The 19,161-nt window shown below is 49.3% G+C and overlaps 1 protein-coding gene across 3 annotated transcripts in view; it reads right to left on the reverse strand.

Moving 5' to 3' along the window:
* DGKD (diacylglycerol kinase delta) overlaps positions 1 to 18,103 on the reverse strand; it is a 52,699-nt gene extending 34,596 nt beyond the window's left edge. The window contains exons 1-3 of one of the 3 annotated variants that reach the window (XM_065748132.1): positions 17,948 to 18,103; positions 6,545 to 6,655; positions 5,837 to 5,917 (exon numbers count right to left, since the gene is read on the reverse strand). In XM_065748132.1, the coding sequence (XP_065604204.1) occupies positions 5,837 to 5,917; positions 6,545 to 6,637 (174 nt within the window). In that variant the 5' untranslated portion in view covers positions 6,638 to 6,655; positions 17,948 to 18,103. Of the gene's footprint in view, positions 1 to 1,111; positions 1,260 to 5,836; positions 5,918 to 6,544; positions 6,656 to 9,323; positions 9,880 to 17,947 lie in introns of those variants that run through there. The other 2 variants (XM_065748130.1, XM_065748131.1) reach the window with 2 other exon arrangements.
* Between the last annotated feature and the right edge of the window lie 1,058 nt (positions 18,104 to 19,161).

Here is a 19,161-nt window from a genome sequence, read left to right on the forward strand (position 1 = left end):
ACTTTCTGCAAGAAGTGACAGAAGTTCCTGTATCCTTAAAGTCACATGCTCTTTCCCAAAGCTTAAATTTCAAACCAGCACCAGTAATCTCTGATCCAGGTTCCTTCTGTTCCCAGCTCATCCTCTGCTTCAAACTTCCATGCCATACAGGCAGGCAGCTCCTGAACTCAATGTGTGCAGCAGACCTGTGCTGTCTGACAGGCAACCTCTATATTTCTATTAATTTCTTCAGCATCCAGCTCTACAGCAAAGACTTCAGTGCCTTCTCTGCTAAAAAGGACCTAATTGCACATTAAAAGCACTAATGTGAACAATTTAATTTGACACAAAATCACAGGAGACACGAGGGCACTGTCACTTCACTGCAAAACAAATCTGCAGCCACCGACACACTCTCTCCCATCAGGGAACACCTTTCAGCACTTCTGTACTTTGTTAAACTCCAGTACTTTGCCCTGAGTTTTGAGGACAGGTTACTTATCCCCAGATGAAGATATACGCTCTTTCTCCACAACATCAGCAGCTCCTGGGACAATACAGCATAAAGCACAGTCTGAAGGAGAAGTTCCTCACTGAGAACTTCACAAGACAGGATCCAGCATCTTTGCTGCCAAATAAAGTCAATTCTAAGTAACAAATTGGTAATAATAAAAATTGCAGCACACCTCAGGCTTCCATCTGGATGGAGAATGACACCCACACTGCTTCTCCAAGGTGACAGCAAGCTCTCCATAGGAGCACTAGCAGCTCTCCGTTCCTCAACCTGCCACAACCCTCGCTGTCTCCAGTCACACAAGTGCTCTAAAGGAGAGGTATCACTCTAATCTCAGCACTTCCTCTCTCCTGTGACATTGGTTAGGGTGAATCATCAGTTAATAAACAGCATTTCTTAACTGATAGGCGCAGCATTTCCAACTCTGCAGGCACATTTCCCTTTACACCAGTTCTGGAAAACTTCAGCACCTAAGTCCAGACAGGAGAAATCACCGAACAATGGGAGCCTGCAGCAGACTTACTCCAAAGAACCTGAATTCCTGATCATCTCCCATGCTGGCACAGGTGCTACTTTTCTCAGTGCTCTATCCAGAAAACTCAAGACTCCTGCTCTTACCTTTAACGTTCAGTCTTCTCTAAGCTAGTGTCCAGAGCAGCCCACTCCCTCGGGAAAACGACTAACCAGACTGCTTGACACGCACTTGACAGGATTAGTTCCCTCCGTGGTCAGTCTGACTGAGTTGTGTTCCACTTGCCACGAGCTGATTAGCTGTCTGCTTAAGGAGGAGCTGGGATAAGTCTCCTTCTGCTGGCAGCGAAGCAGAGGGGCAGGCACTGACTGTAATAATACGCTGCTTCCTGTCTGTGACTGAGCTGAGAGGTACTTCCCAATAGAAATTGCTTTGCAGGAGCACAGGAGTTCAAGCTCCACCTCTTCCACTGAAGAGACTTTCAACTTATGTAGGAAGGGTCACAGCACGACTCCTGGTGCTTAATGATTTACTGTGCCCAATCTTAACTTAAGGAAGAAATCGAACAACCCACGTCCCTCTCCATAGAGTAAGACATGTATGGCAAGTGTATGCTGAAACCCATGTATAAAGTTATAGGAACGAGGGTGAAAGTCCACATGGCCATTTGCAAGTGCTAAGTAGAAAACACAAAAACACCACATGAAAATCACACAAAAACAAAACACGTGAACCTGAAAAGATCTGAGGGCTCTTCCTGGGCCCACTCCTGTTTAGAAGTGTTTTATTACTATTACTATTATGACATATATTGGATTTTTTTCCCCTTCAGCTTCACATAAATCCTGCTCAAGGCAAGGAAGACTAATGAACTGAAAAGAACTCATTTCATCAGCTTTGCCCATCACACTGAAAGCAGTAGGATTCATTTATTGGCACCTCCTAGAAAAGAGCAGATCCTCAGCGAGCACACCAACCTGAGAAGTAAGGATTTGTTCACCACACAAAGCTTTACAAAAATGGGCCCACAGAGACCTAGACTTTCAGGGAAGACTCTTGAGTGGATAGCTGTGGTGGCAAAATGTCTGCCTGGTAACGTACAAGAAAGCAATTTGTATCACCCACATTTTATGGGCTTTATATCAGAGTGGGGGTGCTAGACAACTCAGGCCTGTGACACAGGTAAAGCAGTCATTTTGAGATAAGTATTTCCAAAAACCAGGTTTGTTGTCATCATCTAGAGAAAAAACTAGAGCAGGTTCACAGTGTAGAACTCGTTTGTTTTCATGCTCATGGAGCACCTGCAGGGTAACGCATTAGGTGGGCATATCAACAAAACATCAAGTTACTGTGAAACTACACCATGCAGCAAAAAACTGTCATGGAAACAGCTGACATCTCACAGGAAAGACTCAGCATGCCCACTGTGATCCCCAGTTATCTGTTTTTTAGAGCTCACAAGCAGCTCTGAGGGTATGGCTGGTAAACTCTGCTCATAAGTTAGTGTCAGGCATCGACCTCACCCCCTCACAGCTGCTGACATTCATTTCACAAGGCATACAAGTGGAGGCACACACACTGACAGTGAGCACTCAGGATAACAGCTGAAACCTCCCACCCCCCCCCCATGAAATATATGGAACTGAAGTACCAGGGCCATATGCAGAACTCTTCCTGAAGTAACAAGGAAGGCTCTGCACTCTCTCAGGAGAACATGTTTTAAACCAGCGTGTCCAACCAATCTATGGCAAAAATGAGGAGCTCTGCTTTCTGCATGGAGCCAAAGGAATGGAGAATTCCCAGCCTCACTGGGTCCGGCCACTACTGAAGGTCCTTACAGAATGCACAGAAGCTCAATGATGTTGGTGTAAAAACAGAGTTCCTTTCTGTTCTCAGTATGAAGAAATGCTATCTGGAGGTTCAGACAAACTACTGGATAGGTTTAGCATTGGAAAGTACTGCACTGCACTTATTCTCAGCTCTGCGAAATGGCAATCACCCTTTAGTGTCTGGATTGTCAGTAACTGTTGCACAGCCAAGTGCTACACAGAGGAGACTGCATCTAGTACTCCATGTGAACTAGATAGAAGTGACTATTCACTCAAAAGTTCACCTGTAGACTGCCAGTACAAAGCTGAGAGCGTGCACCATGGTTATCCCTGGGAAGCACCATAGCAGATATCCCTCTCAGGCACTGTGAAAGACAGCAGCTGTAGCAAAATGTCCTGGTGAGAGATGTGTACAACAGGTACCATGGAAAGGAGCAGTCACGTACAGCCCAGACATCCACAATGAATTAGCTGCCTTTTAATGACAGAGATGTGACAGAGCCAGCAAATACTGCATCTACATTCCTCCTGAGAAGAGAGCCCTGCTGCGGGGCTGCTATACGGTTTGTTCCTAGAGGCTTCCTGCTAAATAACTGCAGCCACTGTGCCTGACCTAAAGGAACAATAGCTAAACATAAAGCTTTTCCTTACACCTCTCAAGGGACGCAGCTGCACAACATCTTATGCTCAGAGATGCTCTTAGTCACATATGTTCCCACAACATCTTATGGTCATGCATTCATTAATTTTGGGTAGCAGTCCTGAAAACTGTCCTGACTACAGCCTGTGCAAACAGGATATAAACACTGAAAGAGTGACTGAGTAAACAACAGTGAAACCCGTATCACATGCCCTCCTTTTTAAAGGAAAAGGTCTGCTCTTAATATTCACTTTTCTCTCTCTCCTGCTGACTACCAGCAGTCCTTGTGCAAAAAGCTTACCGGTAACTTCATTTTTTAACCTTACTCTTTGTCAGCTCTGTGCTCTGGTTTTCCTCTCTCACAGTGCCTTTTCCTCGGGCTCCTCAGTGCCCTTCTGCCAGCCTCTCCTCACACTTGGTCACCCCTTGTTACTTTTTGCTTTCAATCCACACTGCCTGTAAGTGGCTTGTCCAGCATTCCTGTTTCCTGCCTCTTCTGTTAGAATCTAAGGAACGTCGCATATGCAGCTCTCTCAAGAGCAGCCATATTTTTCCATTTGAAGTAGAATCACGAAATGACCAAGGAAAGTCTAAGAGACTGAAAAAAGAACAAGGAGTAACGATGAGATTCCAACAACAAAAGCACAGTTTGGAGATGGAGAGTGTTTGTCTGACACAAATTGTTTTAGTGTAAAAGATAGGTAACCCAGACAACAGATAATGAACAAGCAGACAGTACCAAGTATGAGTTTATTCCACCTTATGAACTAAATCAGATACCTTGTGCCTGGTAGAATCTCTACTTTAAGTATGGATGCATGGATGGTGGATGAGTTTACTCACAGGTTTTTCCTAAATAAACAGCTAGCTGTCTCTCTCTAAGAAAAAGAAACAGAAAGACAAGTAAAACGTATCCAACTCCAAAGTAACTGCCACTGTTTTACAACACTGACTGTTTGATGTTTTCAAGTTTAGGGGAAAACCTCAACAGAGAATCCCAATGACCTGAAACAGGAAAGAAAATGCAAGGAACTCTGAATTTCAGAAATGAACTAAGCTGGGAAGATATGGGAGGGAAACAGAGGGCTGTCAAAAAAACAGCCCGAACAGTTACAACAAAAACAAAACCAACCCAAAAGAAAGTTGCAAGACTGCAAGGAATCCAAAGCAGTGATGTGGCAGACCAACAGCAGCAACCTTCTGATCTTCAAACCTCTTTCACAGCTCACAGTAAACTGCAGTCAAGGCCCTCTGTAAGGCATGGCAGACAGAGCAGAAAGAAACGAAGAGAGACTTCTTCCTGTAGTTTACCTGAGCAACTATGATACAGTGATCAGCTGGAGACAGTACAAACTCTTTGCTGCTCGAATATCCAAGTAATCTTTAAACTCTTTACCCCTTAGGAAAGGCAAGAACTGGCAGAGACTGATACTATAGTCGTGGAAGTAACTCCTCACTTCTGGACTCAGATGGGGACGATCTGAGAGTGCAAACACAGTATTTCCTCCTATGCCTAAATCCAGTGCCTCTGATGGAGATTTGCTTAATATTGTGGTTGGGAGAAAGGTAAAGTACATTTTATTTAATCTGAAAAATCAGTCTTATTTCACATATGGAAAAATTGAAGCAAGACCCTAGAGAAAATGTATTACTGGCAGGAAAATGACTTTACATTCTTGAAAGCATATCTCCTACAGAAGTCTCTGCAGAAGCATTCTCTCTGTGCACATGCAGTGACACCTGTTATTAGTGTTTACTGTGTCTGTTTAAAGCAGTGGGTGACTACTATTGCAGAACAAGGCACACTGCTCAGTCTTGGTCACCAGCAGGATCAGTTTCCTTCCTCCACCTGGTCTGCTCCCTCCTTCACGCTGCCTCAGACCAATGTTGTTTCCTTTCTCCACTCCCTCCTCCCTCGTGAGCCCATGTGAGGCTGAGCGATTATCTCTTCGCAGTGTCTTTCTCTGCTCCTCTTTTTCCTTTGCCTCTGTATATAGTGTGCGTATACGAACACACATACATCCACATATAAATAAAGTCAGGGAAAAAAGTTAATGTATTTTCAGCAGAGGGGAAAAAATCTTTTAGCAAGAGTTCCAGCATAAACATCCCCACTGCCCCTAACTCCCTCAGTGTAACACGTTTCTGTCCCACAGTGTATACAGATTCTATCAAACTCTCCTAGCTTATAAAACTTGAATGCAAAACTGCTGAAGTAAACCTGAAGTACTTCCCATGTGCACGGAGATAAATCACGGCTGTTGAAAGGAAAAATAAGTTTAGGTGGTATTTTTCTAAGTAAAAGAGGCTGTAAAGACTGTTCAGATGTTTTTAAACTGTGCAAAAGAGAGGGGAAGTGACAGAAAGATGCAAAAGAATGGAAAATAATGCAAAAATCTTACTGTGAAGCTGTTGTTGACGTTCTTAGTGCTGGATTCTGCCACACTGGCATCTGTCAGATCCACCTCATCAAAAATAATGGACTGGAAAGAAAAAATTGGAAATCCTCAATGATTCAGTGTATCCAGTGTATAAGCAGAAGATTGTTTGCCTGCCTAGTACACTCCATCAGAGCCCTGAATGACCCTAAGAGCACGAGCAGCATGAAGGAGCCAGAAGCCTAGCTCCACACAGCGACACTCACATTTGCGTGCTGCTCATAAATAAATAAATAAATAAAACCCCAATGTAGGCTTAATTCTAGTGAAAGGAGCCAGAACAGTTATCTAGTGAACTATCAACATACTAAAGCAGAGGCATGGCTGCCATCTGACTGCGTGATAAGTTCTTGCCTTCCTTGTCCCTCCCATTTCCTCTTTTCATTCATATTTTCTCTCTTCTACTTCAGCTTCTATATATTCGGTGCCAATTTCTCAATAAAATGCACTAAGAGGGAAAAAAAAGGTGGAAAAATCAGTATCACAGGTCTACATGATACTCAAAAATCCTCAGGGATGTCAGAGTGCGAGGTGAAACACAGGAAGCTTCCAGCAGCTGCAAAACCTGAAGACAGGTGCTCCTTGAGCATGTGCTCTCTTCTCACAGTCCACCTCCAGGACTCCCACACTGACTTTCTCCCCACGGTACAAAATGTGCTTTCAACACCTTACCTTAGCAGTTTTTGCATAGTAGAGCGTTCGTCCTCGCAGCTTAAAATATCGTCTCTTCCAGCGCTGGAAGGAGCTGGTCTGTTTCATCAGCATCCCCTCTTTGATGACAGTCTACAAAACAAGGAGAGGACAGGGGTGAAGCCCACATTTTACTTTCCTGACCTTTTTACATTCTCCCAATACATACCCATACCAACAGAGGCTGCCGCTTGAGACCAATTATCTTAGTGCCCTCTGCTGGAAGTGCTTAACAAACTCATTCATGCAAGAAAGAGGAACTGATCAGCATCAAAACATCCCAACACATAACCCACACGGGGTGGGGCCTGATCTTTGTCTCCAGCATTATCACAATACCAACACAGATAAGTCACTTACGGCTGAACTAGCATTGCAAAGTTTAACAGTGACTTGGGGGCCATAACAGTTAAACTTGCTGAGGTCAGATTTCAGGTGCAGGTAATCGTGCCTTTCATTTAATTGATGTTTGGTTATAAGCACAGCATCTCTGCCCCTGTCTCTTTGTGGTGTTATCTGCATCTACCTGGCCAGGAGCTGGCAAGCTGCAGGCACACAGGACGGAGCAAAACTAGAGTGAAGAAGCTGCATCCAACCTCAGTGCTTGGTGTTCTTCAGACAGCCTTGGCTCTGCCTCAGCACACTCTGGCCGCCTGCCATTTCCCAGGGCTGCAGTGCCAAAAGTGTCTACGCACACTGCTTTTTTTTTTTTCCCCTTTTCTTTTTTTACTGCTTTATAACTAGATTGTCATACCAGCATGCACGGCCCCCATATGCTTGCTCGCATAGTACACATACGTGGGGGTAAGTATTTAATCCACATGCACTTCGTTCTACTTTGTCAAATACATTTGATTCCTTTGCTGAGGACAAACTTGGAATACCACCAGCGACATCAAAATAGCCTCAGAAACAGGGAGGCAAAGAGCAGAAAAGCCAGAGCTGAGGGTTCAGCCCCATTACCGATGGGAGGTACTGCCTCAGAGCAGCCAAGAGAGCTGCGTGGCACCACGAGAGCCCACTTTCCCCCCTCCCCAAATAACAGCCCCTGGAGCCCACTTCTACCTGAGAAAGCAGAACGCGATAAACACTCAGAGCGCAGGAAACAAATGGTCTGGCAATCCTGTAAGACAGGTTATTCTGTATCTCGATGCCAGGAAAAATTACAGCGTTCCAGCAAACCCGAGGTCTCCATCCACAAGAGTTAGGTCAACCGATGAGCAGCAATTAATTCACAACACAGCACTGCACGCCCATTGCCAGGCTACTACAGAGCACTAAATAAATACTCTCGCTGATCCAAAGGGTTTACATTGTTTTAGAAATCCCTTCCAGGGCACTAAACTTGCTTTTAAAATGCTATATATATTTCTAACGTGGGTCTTTCCTTTTTGAAACAGCTGCGGATTTTAATACTTTCCACACGCACTGGCCCTTGCCAAGCTCAGAGTTTCCTCAAAAAGCACTTGGAAGAAAGTGCTGACTCTAAGGAGAAACATCCGCCTGCCGACACGACTGCACTGTTGCTGGATGGAGCCTGAGCAACCCGAGGTGGCAGGGCCTGCAGCATGGGCTGGAGGGGAGCGGGCTCTGTGCACACCCAGACCCAGCAGCCCCCACTGCCCTCCCACCCTGGGCTGCAGACAGGGGAAGAGCTGCACTGTATTCCCCGCAGAAAACGTCAGTGCCTTGAGGCCCGGCAGCCGGCTGATCCCAATGCTCACCAAAGCCAAGGCAACCAGCAATCCCCAGATCCCACGCTGTATTGAGCAGAATGAAAAGAGATAGAGAAATGCACGGCCAAAGGCTGAGCTCTCAACAGAAGCTACATCTCCCACACATGCTCCTACACCTCCGGGGTGGCTGCCAAAGGACAGGGACGCAGCTATGGGAACACATCCCAAGCATCCATAAGGCATCCGGCAACGCCTTTAGTGTCCGGAAGTTAAAAGCACCACAGAGATGCTCAGAACCAGGATTTTAAGCTTAAATTGGAGCCCTGTATCACTACGCAGAGAATCAGAAGCTCAGCCATGATCTTAATGTGAAGCTTCAGTGAAAATGGAATTGAAAGGCTGACCCAGCAGCAATCCCACTGCAAGAACACTGAAATCCATCCAGACCAGAACTAAGAAACCAAGACAGGTACATTCACCCCAGGGACTTTCCACAAGATGCCCCACCAGTCATTCACGTTCCCCGTGCCCCATCTGCCAGATGCCACATGGGACATCAGCACTGCCCAGCTGTGCCCTGCAAGAGCACCGGCCGAGATCCTGAGCCCCCAGCACCCAGCTCAGACACACAGCAACTGCACCCTGACTGCTCTGCTACACGCATCGCGCATCTCCCCAGTCTGCCTCAGCTACGGGGAAGGAAATGGAAAAGTAGCAAGAGATTTTTCCAGATTAAAACATAAACACGGAGGGATCTCTTCGCATTCCTTGGCCGAAGCACATACAATTAAAAAAAATGAGACAGAGAAAGCAGCTACCGATTTCTGCAAAGCCCCAAACTGAAGGCAGAAAGGAATGGGGAAGACTCCCAAGATGCAAAGCCAGAAGATAGCAAGTCAGCCAGGATTCTGAGCAAAAATAGAAGCTTGCAGGAGGAAATTTCAGACCTCTGCTGCTCTGCTTATTCACAGACATTCTTGTGCTGGGGTCAGCCAGAGCCCCACGCTCCTGCCTGGCCCAGCAGAACTGCGACGCTCAGTGTGGCCTGTGCTCCCGGCGCTGCTGCTCCTGCGGGGCTCACTCACCTCTGCACAGGCCGTGCATTCCTCCATGCCTCATTTAAACAGCACCCTTTTTTTTTTTTCTTTTTTTTTCTTTTTTTTCCAACCAAAAGGCAACAATTCCGGAGGTCACCTCGCCCCTCCCTAAGCAGTGGTCTGTGTCACTTAGCAGCCCCTATCTACAGCAAACCTCCCTGTTGCATACCTCAGACATGAAAGGCCAGCGAGCAGCGGCTCTCGCGCTCTCACATGCACTGCTCAGAAGCGGCCTCGGTTCCGAGCTGCCCAGCTCCGCACGAGCTGCTCTTCTATTTATAGGCACGCCGCTCACTAAGAGTTTGGTGGGTTTGGGCGGAAAGGGCTGGAGATAAGATCAAGATGACTTTATGAAACGATTCAGACATCGCTGCCTTTCTCCTCCTCTGTTCTAATTTTACAGCCAAAGGACTTTCTGCTTGCAGAGGAATGCGGCTGAGCAGAATTAGCTGGGGAGAGGGCCCGGCAGCGGGGCGATGGCTGAAATGAAAGGGGGAGAGAGAGCTACTGCTGCTCACAGCTCCTTCTGCAACGCCCTTATCTGAAAATCTCCTTTGATCACTAGGAGTCATGCAGCTCACCAACAGAGTTACTTCTTCCTCATAGAAAAAAATGAACTGAAGCCATTTTTCATGTCCCTTTCCCTTTTAGTTGGATCCGATGGGAAAAGCTACTGCTCTGAATCATGATGAAGGGGGAGCAGGAACATTCCATCAGGACGAACAGAGGGGCAACCCGATGGAGCTGCTGCCATCCAGTCGTGTGTCTCTCCCTGGTGTCCCGTGGCATGCCATGGGTGGACAACACTGTGACAAACACAGCGTCTTCCTGGGGCAACCTGCAGTGATCCACTGCTGGTTTCACCCATGACCCCTTTGTCACATGGCATGAAAAAGGCTACTGCACAAATGTAGAGCAAGTGTCAGTGCACAGGGCAGAGTCTTCAGCATCTCTGCAAAGACCACAGCTCAACAGCTGGAAGGCCTAAGAAACTTCTGGCATTTCATTATTTATCAGTGGCCTTGAAGAAAAGCAACTTCCTGCAGGCAAAAATTCAGCCCACCATGAGTAGCAGAGCCCCCCCATCGCTCATCCCCACGTAAACATGAGAAATAGGATGTCCTCAGATCTGTACTGTCAAAACGGGTGCAGAAGTCAGGCCTAGCCCCGAACTGACGGCACAGAAGTTTTGCCACTGCCCTCATGGGGGTGGTTTCAGAGGGCTCCAGGGCCCAGTTTCTCTCCACACAGTGCTGTGAAGCAGAGGACAAGCAGGAGGCATGCACAGAGCCAGTCAGACACAGCCTTGTTTCTTGCAGCATTGCTTGACTGAGCTGCCTCTGCATCCCACAGCCTACATCAGAGGTCCCAGAGCCACCCTACACAGATGAAATGCTTCTTACCCCGATAACATGAGTGGTTCTAGTAAAAACAGCAATCGCATTGTGCCTTAGCTGCTCCCCAGGTTGCTCCTGCTCCTCCTGCATGCAGTATGCCCGCAGTGCCAAGTGGAGGAGCAGCCCCCATGTAGGCCCGAGCCTCCAGCCACTGGCAGCAGGCTCTGGCACACCCCAAGGCCAGCAGCACCCAGCCAGGCCCAGCAGCACAGCGTGGCTGACCGCACTGCTGGGTCACGGCATATTCTCGGGGACAGATGCTCAGGGCAGCACACGGTCCAGGCTCTGCAGATCCAGAGAGACAGGGAAATGTGGAGGGTCACAGAGACTGCTAGGGGCTGGAGCATCTCCCTTACGAGGGAAGGCTGAGAGCACTGGGGTCATTCAACCTGCAGAAGAGAAAGCTGAAAGGGGATCTGATCCATGATTATACATATCTAAAGGGTGGGAGTCAAGTGGATGGGGCCAGGCTCTCTTCAGTGGTACCCAGCCCAGCGACAGGGCATGGGACTCAAACTAGAAGCCAGGAAGTTCCATTAGGACATGAGAAAGAGCTTCTTTACTGTGAGGGTGCCAGCACACAGGAAGGAAAAGGCTGCCCAGAGGGGTGGCAGAGTCTCCTTCTCTGGAGATTCAAGACCCACCTGGACACTTGTGTGTGTGACCCACTGCAGGACCCTCAGCAACAGTTGGGACTGAGGGATCCCCAGAGGTCCCTGTGGTTCTGTGAAACATGGCTTTTGATCCCACAGTACATCTTTCTGCTGTTCCACAGAAAGTAATTGCATGAGAGCACATGCAAAGCTATCTAAGCAGCAAGGATCCTAAATACCAAAGTCTTCAGCATCTGGATTGCTCTTTTGGCCATGTGTCTTTCAGGCTGTTAAAAACTGTGGGACGCAGATTGCTTTTATTTGCGTACCCTGCAGAACTGCGAGCTGGGTGCTGATGCCAAACAACAAACAGCAAGCTAAAGAAGCAGAGCATGGGCAGGACAGAGCCAAACAGCCAGGCACATGCAGAGCTGATGGGCTCTCTCTGCACACACCCACCAAGGGACCAGCACCAGCTCTGGGCAAGCGGGGCTCTGCAGCCAGATTAAGGTGCTCCTGGTGTGTCAAGGCAAGCACGGATGAAGAGTGCTGCACCTTGCCATGAATAAAACAGTTGTAGTGAATAGTCCCATAAAGCACTCTGAGGTCATAAACACAGAACTGGTATTTCTGTACAAAGACAAAATCCAGCAGAGAGGCTATGGGAATAAATCTAACCCAGCCTGCAGAATAAGACACGAGAGGTCAAAAGGCTGGGGGTTAACAAGCTAATCCGAGAGCAACATCCTTCCAGCAGACAGTGGTCACACCCTGGAAATTAACTCCAGGAAGCTCAGAGGGGGAAATCTGGAGCAGTAAAGCAATCCTGAGTACAGGACACAGAGATCTGCAGCACTGCACAAGCACTTACGGGGTGCTCAGCCCTGCTTGTCAGTTCCACATTAAAGGCAGGATCTCACACAAGTGAAAAATGCACAACTGTTTCTTATGAAAGGGACAAATTATCAGGTGTGCTCACTGCAACAGAAAGATGTCAAAAAAAGGAAAAAAAAAAAGAAAGCAAAATCAGAGGTCAGCCACAGGACTCAAATGTGAAAACAGAAGGATGGCTGAGAGCCTGTTCCACAGTGGCAATAGTCATGCTCTGTCTGTGGCCCCAGCACACGCTGCTCAGTACCACTGTGTTTTAGCAACCTGTGTGCTATCCAGTGGGAAGCCCCATGCCAGGCTGCAGCATAGACCTCAACACCACCACACAGCAGCAGGAGATGCTGAGCATGCCCTTGGAGCAGCACCCTGCAGTGCTGTGCCCAGGTCTGCACGCTCACCTCACGCTCTCATTCACTCAAAGAGAACCATGTCATGAGCCTAAAGCACTGCCACCCAGCTCCGCTCACCCACACACTCTGAGGCACTATCTTGCAGTCACAGCACCGGGCTGGGGAGGCAGAACCAGGACCACACGTAGGTGAGCACATCCAGCATGCAGCTGGGGATCTCATCCTCCCCGCGTCACCATCCTGCAGGCCGGCGAGGAGGGAGAAGCTGGCAGAAAGCACAGGTCTGGGAACTGCGGGATGCAGGAAAGCAAAAGCCTTACCTGGAGGACGAGGACCAAATCCCAGCACTGGGAGGCACAGGAGCAACCCCCACGTGCTGGCAGCAGGGCAGTGCCGGACCCTGCACCTTCCACTCCAACTGGAATTCCAGGGGGACTGCGCTGCTCAGAGCAGAAAGCAGCTTTTGGCCCCCAGCCACTTAATTAATACTGACGCTATCGCAGAATGTATTTTTATCTCATCTGCAACAATTGTCGTTATCAGATTTTCCATATTTATGTATTAAACAACCTGTGCTTTTAAGTTTTTTTTTCCTCATCCACTCGACGTGTCTTTTAAAGGATACTTCAAAGTTTTTCATTTGTTTTTCCACTTTCCCTGTTTTAACGTCCTGCAGATACCTTTGACCATGCCAAGACGTCGCGATGAGCACCAGCAACAACAGGAGAGAGGGGAGCAGCCCTGGGAACACCACTTCAACTCAGAGCTGAGCAGAAGACAAGGCCCTGGCACGCATTCCCAGGAGGCTGATTTTTAATAAACAGCTGCCCTGATGCCTTTCCTACAAGGTGCACGCACCCACTCCGGGCGAGGGAAATGGAGATGGTGTCACTGCTCCCCACCAGAACGTGACATGGCTGAACTGATCAGAACTCACGAGACTCAAATATGAAATGTGCTCGATGCAAATGTTATGCAACCAAGATGGTGCTTCCTTTTTGTTTTCCGAAACAAACAAAAAAACAGCAAACGGCAACATGAAAATAGTTAGCAGACGTAAAGCTTGTCTGTGAGGAAACAAAAAGAGCTACCCCAAAACCAGAAGGCCTGATGGCACATCAGGCAATCACCAGCACAGCCAGGCACGTCCCCTCTGCGTGCACTGCTGCTGCAGTGAGCTCACGCTCAGCCTGTCCCGGGCTGCACCTCCCTGCAGGGCCACCTCCTTCACCAGGAGACACCTGCAAGCACTCTCAGTGCAAGGAGTACAGGGGAAAAAGCAAGGAACAAAAGGTGCTGGTGGGGCGGTCAGTAAAAATTCCTGTAACAAAAAATACTTGTTTTGTCTCTAATTTTGTTTGGAAGAATGGTTATCAGCCTCACAGTGCAACACAGGCTTCTTGGTAAAGCTATGTTCTCAAAACACGCAAGAGTTTTATGCGAGCCCTTTAGTTCCTGGAACCTGAGCTATAGTTAGAAGGAGAAAAGCTACAAGTGTGTGGTTTTGTGCTTTGTTTTGTTTTTAGAAAGGAAGTAACAGCTGTTGCTTTCACATGGCATCCAAAGTCTCCAGCAGCGAGGCAAACTGAGAGTACAGCAATGGCAGCACGATGCTGGGTGGTTTCCCAAGCACATCAGAGCAGAAGAGCCTGAAGAGCATGCAAAGCACAGCACAGATCAAGGGCACAAGCACTCCTACAGCAGCATACCATCACCTCAAATCCCAGCCTTCTCAGTGCTCAGCAGTGGAAGCAGCCTGCTGGCAGAGTTAGCACGAGGACATCTGCACCCTGGCACCTGCGCCACAGACAGAAGAGTTCAGCCACAAAGCCCTGAACGTGGGCTCCACATTTATGCCATACCTCTTTCACACCATCCCTGTAGCGAACTGCATCATCTCCTACCATAACACCGATGTCAGCACTCGTATCAAACCAGCAAGTGGCTCTGTTTTCATTTCATCCTAGCAAATCTTAAATGATTTGCCCTCCAGAAAGAAAAGCAACACTTCTTTACCTATGGGGGGATGTTCCTATCCGTGAGGCAGCTCAAGGAGAAAAAGTGAGCTTCCTTCAGGTGCTCATGTGCCTGCTGGGCCTGAGAGCTTTCCCCCCACCATGCATTTTGTTGGCCACACACATCAGAGCTGCTCAGCAGAGAGCAGTCCTGAGATCCATCCACACTACAGTGTAGCATAGAGATCAGTGTGGCCTCAGCAGAGCAGGCACAGCCCCGCTCATTTATCCTGCTCCTCAGTGTAAATGAACCTGACATCTCTGCTACTGGAGTGCGACAGCTTCCAAGAGCCAAGCGAGCCCGGAGAGCTGCTCGCTGTTTGCTACTCTGTTGAAATATATACTGCAAACTTGCCTTAAAAAGATCAAGGTACTGATAAATGGCCATAAACCCTACGAAAATTACGGAAAAGTCGCTCATAAAAGCAAACAGAAGGCAGACTGACAGTCTAAACAAAAGCTCCTCCTGATGCCACCCAAGGACGCCGCTGAAATCCTGTCTGGTAAACAAAGCAGAGCCTCGCATGCCCAAATCACACCAAGCTGATGAATGAGAGAAACGGCCGATCCGTCCGACCTCCGTAATGTGCTGCTCACAGTGAAAGATGAAGCACAGAGGAGGAAGGGCACAGCACTGCGGAGCCGCAGAGAGCAGCGCTCCCCATTCACAGCCGCACCTCCCGGGGCCACTGCTGCTCCCAGCACTCATCTCCCTGCTGGCTCACCACCCCTGGGCTGGCCGAGCCCCCAGCACTGCTTACCAGCAGGGATTTACCCTTCTCCTATTTAATTTTGCCTCTTCCCCAAGTCCCACCTGCTGCAGAAGCTCCTCCGGCTGCAGCAGGGCACGCCTGGTGCAGAGAGAGGGGCTGGAGCAGCGCGATGCTGGTACGAGTCCGACAGGTCCCAAAATGGCTGATGAAGCACTCTGTGCTGCCTGCTTCTTTGGCAGTCACCCTGCGAGCTGCACCTTATCACACCAGTGTTCTTTTCCGTCTCCAGAATAATCACGACGAGGCTTGATAGCACACTTCCTATCTTCTCCTCTTCCTCTAAAATTCTTCCTAGCTAAAAATAAAGCAGTGCATTAAGCACAGCACCTGACTTCCAACACTGAGCTTCCTGCTCACCCTTCCCCTGCCTTGCACTTCACCAGGGCTGGACCGTTCGGTGCCCGGACGCCAGGCAGGACCTGCCCCAGCCTCTGCTTGGCCCTCACTGCACCTCTACACCCACACAGTTTACTGTATTGCTGCACCAACGTATTTCAGTAGAACACACCTGGGCTCTGAAACAAGTTCAGCCAAGTGCCACGGTCTGGTCAGCAAGCAGCTGTATTGTACAGGTTTTCTTGGGACTAAAGGAAGCAAGATCAGAATGCCTGCAACCAACCCTGACAAGTAAACCCAGAGAGACTCATGGCAACAGCAGGTTTCACACCTGAGCTGTGATAACAGTAACCTTTTATTGTGATTTAACTGCGTGCACAGGCATGGTCTTTGGCTAACTACAGCAGGGAGAGGAGATGCACACCCTCAGGGCACAGTAAAAGCCTTCCTGCACCTCCTGCTGTCACTGACCAACCTGTCCAACAGCTCCTGCAGCTCACAGTAGTCTGCCCCGTGTCATTCAGTGCACAAATTAAAAATGAGGCCTGCTTTTAACGAGGAAGCAATGTCCTCAAGGTCTCATCACAGCAATGAGTACCCAAGAAATTGTCTTTGCTCCCTGCCCTTAAGGCAAGGAAATGCTCTACATGCAGCAGAGCACAGAAAAAGCGATGACGACGTAAAAAGCCATCAACAAGCACCAGAATAAACCAATCCTTGGTATCCTAATACCTGGGCTTACTTAGAAAATGTGACACTGCTTAGCAGAAGGTCTGCAGATTAACACACAGGAGGTTTAACAGCTGTGGACAATATCTGTTTATAATCCTTGCTCTTAGCATGTTTATGTTCATGTAGTTCAAGTGGCTGGTCTAGGCTCTTTCCAGCCATGCTGACGCAGGAAGTGATGTAAAACAAGGCAATGATTAAGTAGGAAGATGGGGATGTGTTCTACTTCATTCAAACAAAGGTAAAATTCAACACACCTTTTACCTCAGCATCTCTAACACCCTGCCATGAGCATGAGATCCCGCTCTGAGAAAGCCACAGACACTGCATTGGTGAATGAAGAGCACAGGTCAGACAGGCATCCTTCCTCCCTGCTGCCACGGGACACCTGTCCCAAGCAGTATGAACGAATCACAAGGTTACTCCAACCTCCAGCAAGACAAACTGCTGATACTCATCACCACTGCTGCGCAGGGGATGACCCAAAAGGTGTCTCTTTCCACAGCAGATCAGACCGGATCAAGTCCTGCAGCACTACAGCGTGGCTGCACCCAGCAGCAGCCCATTCGGAGGGCTTCACAGAGCCTCCTGCCCACAGCGGGCCCTCAGCATCCCTGCTGCAGAGAAAGCAGCTCTGCTGTGTGTAACGAGGTGAGCAAACAGCCCTCGCACATGGCTGTGAACACCAATACATCTTTTAAAGTAAAGCAAACCAGCCAGCAGGAACAGATCCCTATTGGATGTACCTCAGATGCTGCACTGCACGCAGACATTTGCTCTCCTTTGCTACAGATGCAAAATTGACACCAGGAGCACCAAGCAGCCTCCTGCACCCACACAGTGCCAGCCCCTGCTCCTCAGACAACAGCGACTCCAGGGCAGAGAGTAACCGACCCGGTGTTCCTGAACAGAAATGCATGGCACAGAATCCAAGGGTTACACAGAACTTCAATGGCTACAAAGTAAAATCATGTAGCTATAGTAAAAATAGTACAGAAGAGGACAACTCCCTGTGGGTGGTTCCCAGCCTAAGACTGGAGGAAATCTTCACATCTTCTTTTATGTTAACAATACAGAGAAACTACAACTACTGCTCCTCCCTCGACCTGCTGGCCACGCTCTTTTTAATGCACCCCAGAATGCCATTGGCTCTCTTGGCCACGAGGGCACACTGGTCAACCTGTCGTCCACCAGGACAGCCAGGTAAAGGCTCAGGGAGGCTGCGGTCGGAGCGGGGAGGGGCGGTTGTCGGGGTCCCGGTAGGGCGGTGTGCGGAGGTCCTCCTGAGCTCCGTGCCGAGCGGTCGGGGCGCCCGAGGCGGCCTTCGGAGGGGCGGTGCGGGTCCCGGCGGGGAGAACTGCCGGGGTGGCTCCGGAGGGTCCTGGGGGGCGGCGCGGGGTACCCGGCAGCTCTGCGAGGGGCGGGCCGGGGACGGGCGGGCCGGGAGCGAGGGAGGGGGAGGCGGCGGCGCTGAGGAGACGCGGAGGCAGCGCTGACCGGAGCCCGAGGCCCTGCCCGCGGCACGCACCTTCTGGCGGATCTGCCCGGACGTGGAGACTTTGCGGATGAGCTTCTGCGGCGAGCCCGGCTCCTGCTCCGGCTCGCTGTCCGACGACTCGTCCGCAGCGGCGCTGGCGGCGGCGGCGGCGGCGACCGCCCCGGCCTGGGGCTGCAAGGCACCCTCCGCCGCCGCCATGCTGCACCGTGCGGTGCGGCGCGGCCCGACCCCCCCCCCCCCCACGCACCGCCCGCCTCACGCCGCGCCCCCTGGCGGGGCTGAGGGAAAGCGCTGAGGCGGCGCCGCCCGCTCTGCCCGGCGCCCCCAGCTGGGCTCCCGCTGCCGTGGGGCTGTGAGGGACCGCGGGTGGAGCGGCTGCTTTCACTGGTGTTGCTGTCAACAGAAAACAAACCGCGAGAGCGGGCGAGCTCGTTTTATGCAAGCTCTGCGGGCTGAAGCAAGACAGAGCGTAACTGGCATCCTGCTCCCACTGGGAGGAAGAGGGCACCTCCATAACATCCTCTTTTCCCCATGAAGCGACCACCGTTGTTAGCTAAGATCGAAGTGGAACTCTCTTGAATTCACTTTCTGTTGTGTAGGCTGTGAAACGTAAGTTTCCATCAATAAACTTAGGCCCAGCCTTCAGACTTTCCAGGAGAATTTTAATCCAGAAACAATGAAAAACAGAGCAAAAATGAGAAAAAGGTAACAGCAGGCTTTTTACATGCAAAACGTAACTAGCTGATGCAGCTCGTTTCAGCCAGAGCCCGTGTGAGACTCAGAAAGGGACTCAACGCATTTGCATGGATAATGAGAACATTCCCATCAACAAAGGACATCAATGCTTGCAGACAACGTTCTCGTGTCTCAGAGCATAAACTGATCTCTGGCAGAGAGATGTGGGTTTCTAAGGGCAGTCTGCCCCGTGGTTTCTCCCTTAATTTCATCATGCCCTCTTTTGAAGCACTGCCACATAAAGAAAACTAGACTAAATAAGATTAATCTGGACTAGCGGTTCTCTGGTCAGCATTGCATATCGGGAGCTATGTTAAGGAATTCATGTACAGAGTGCATTTCTCTGATCCTTAAAAACATGGCTGTTAAGTATAATGCTAGAAAGCTAACATAATTTTTCGGTATTATAACTGCTGCAAAAGATGACTTGCAAGACATTTAATGGTAGAGAAGGTGGATGTAAGCCATAACAGGGTTAGTGCAAGCACTGAAAATACTCACTAGATGAG

The sequence above is a fragment of the Cyrtonyx montezumae genome, unplaced genomic scaffold (assembly GCF_038088225.1).
Source record: "Cyrtonyx montezumae isolate F1298 unplaced genomic scaffold, pur_monq_1.0 scaffold_5, whole genome shotgun sequence".
NCBI classification, from domain to species: Eukaryota; Metazoa; Chordata; class Aves; order Galliformes; family Odontophoridae; genus Cyrtonyx; species Cyrtonyx montezumae.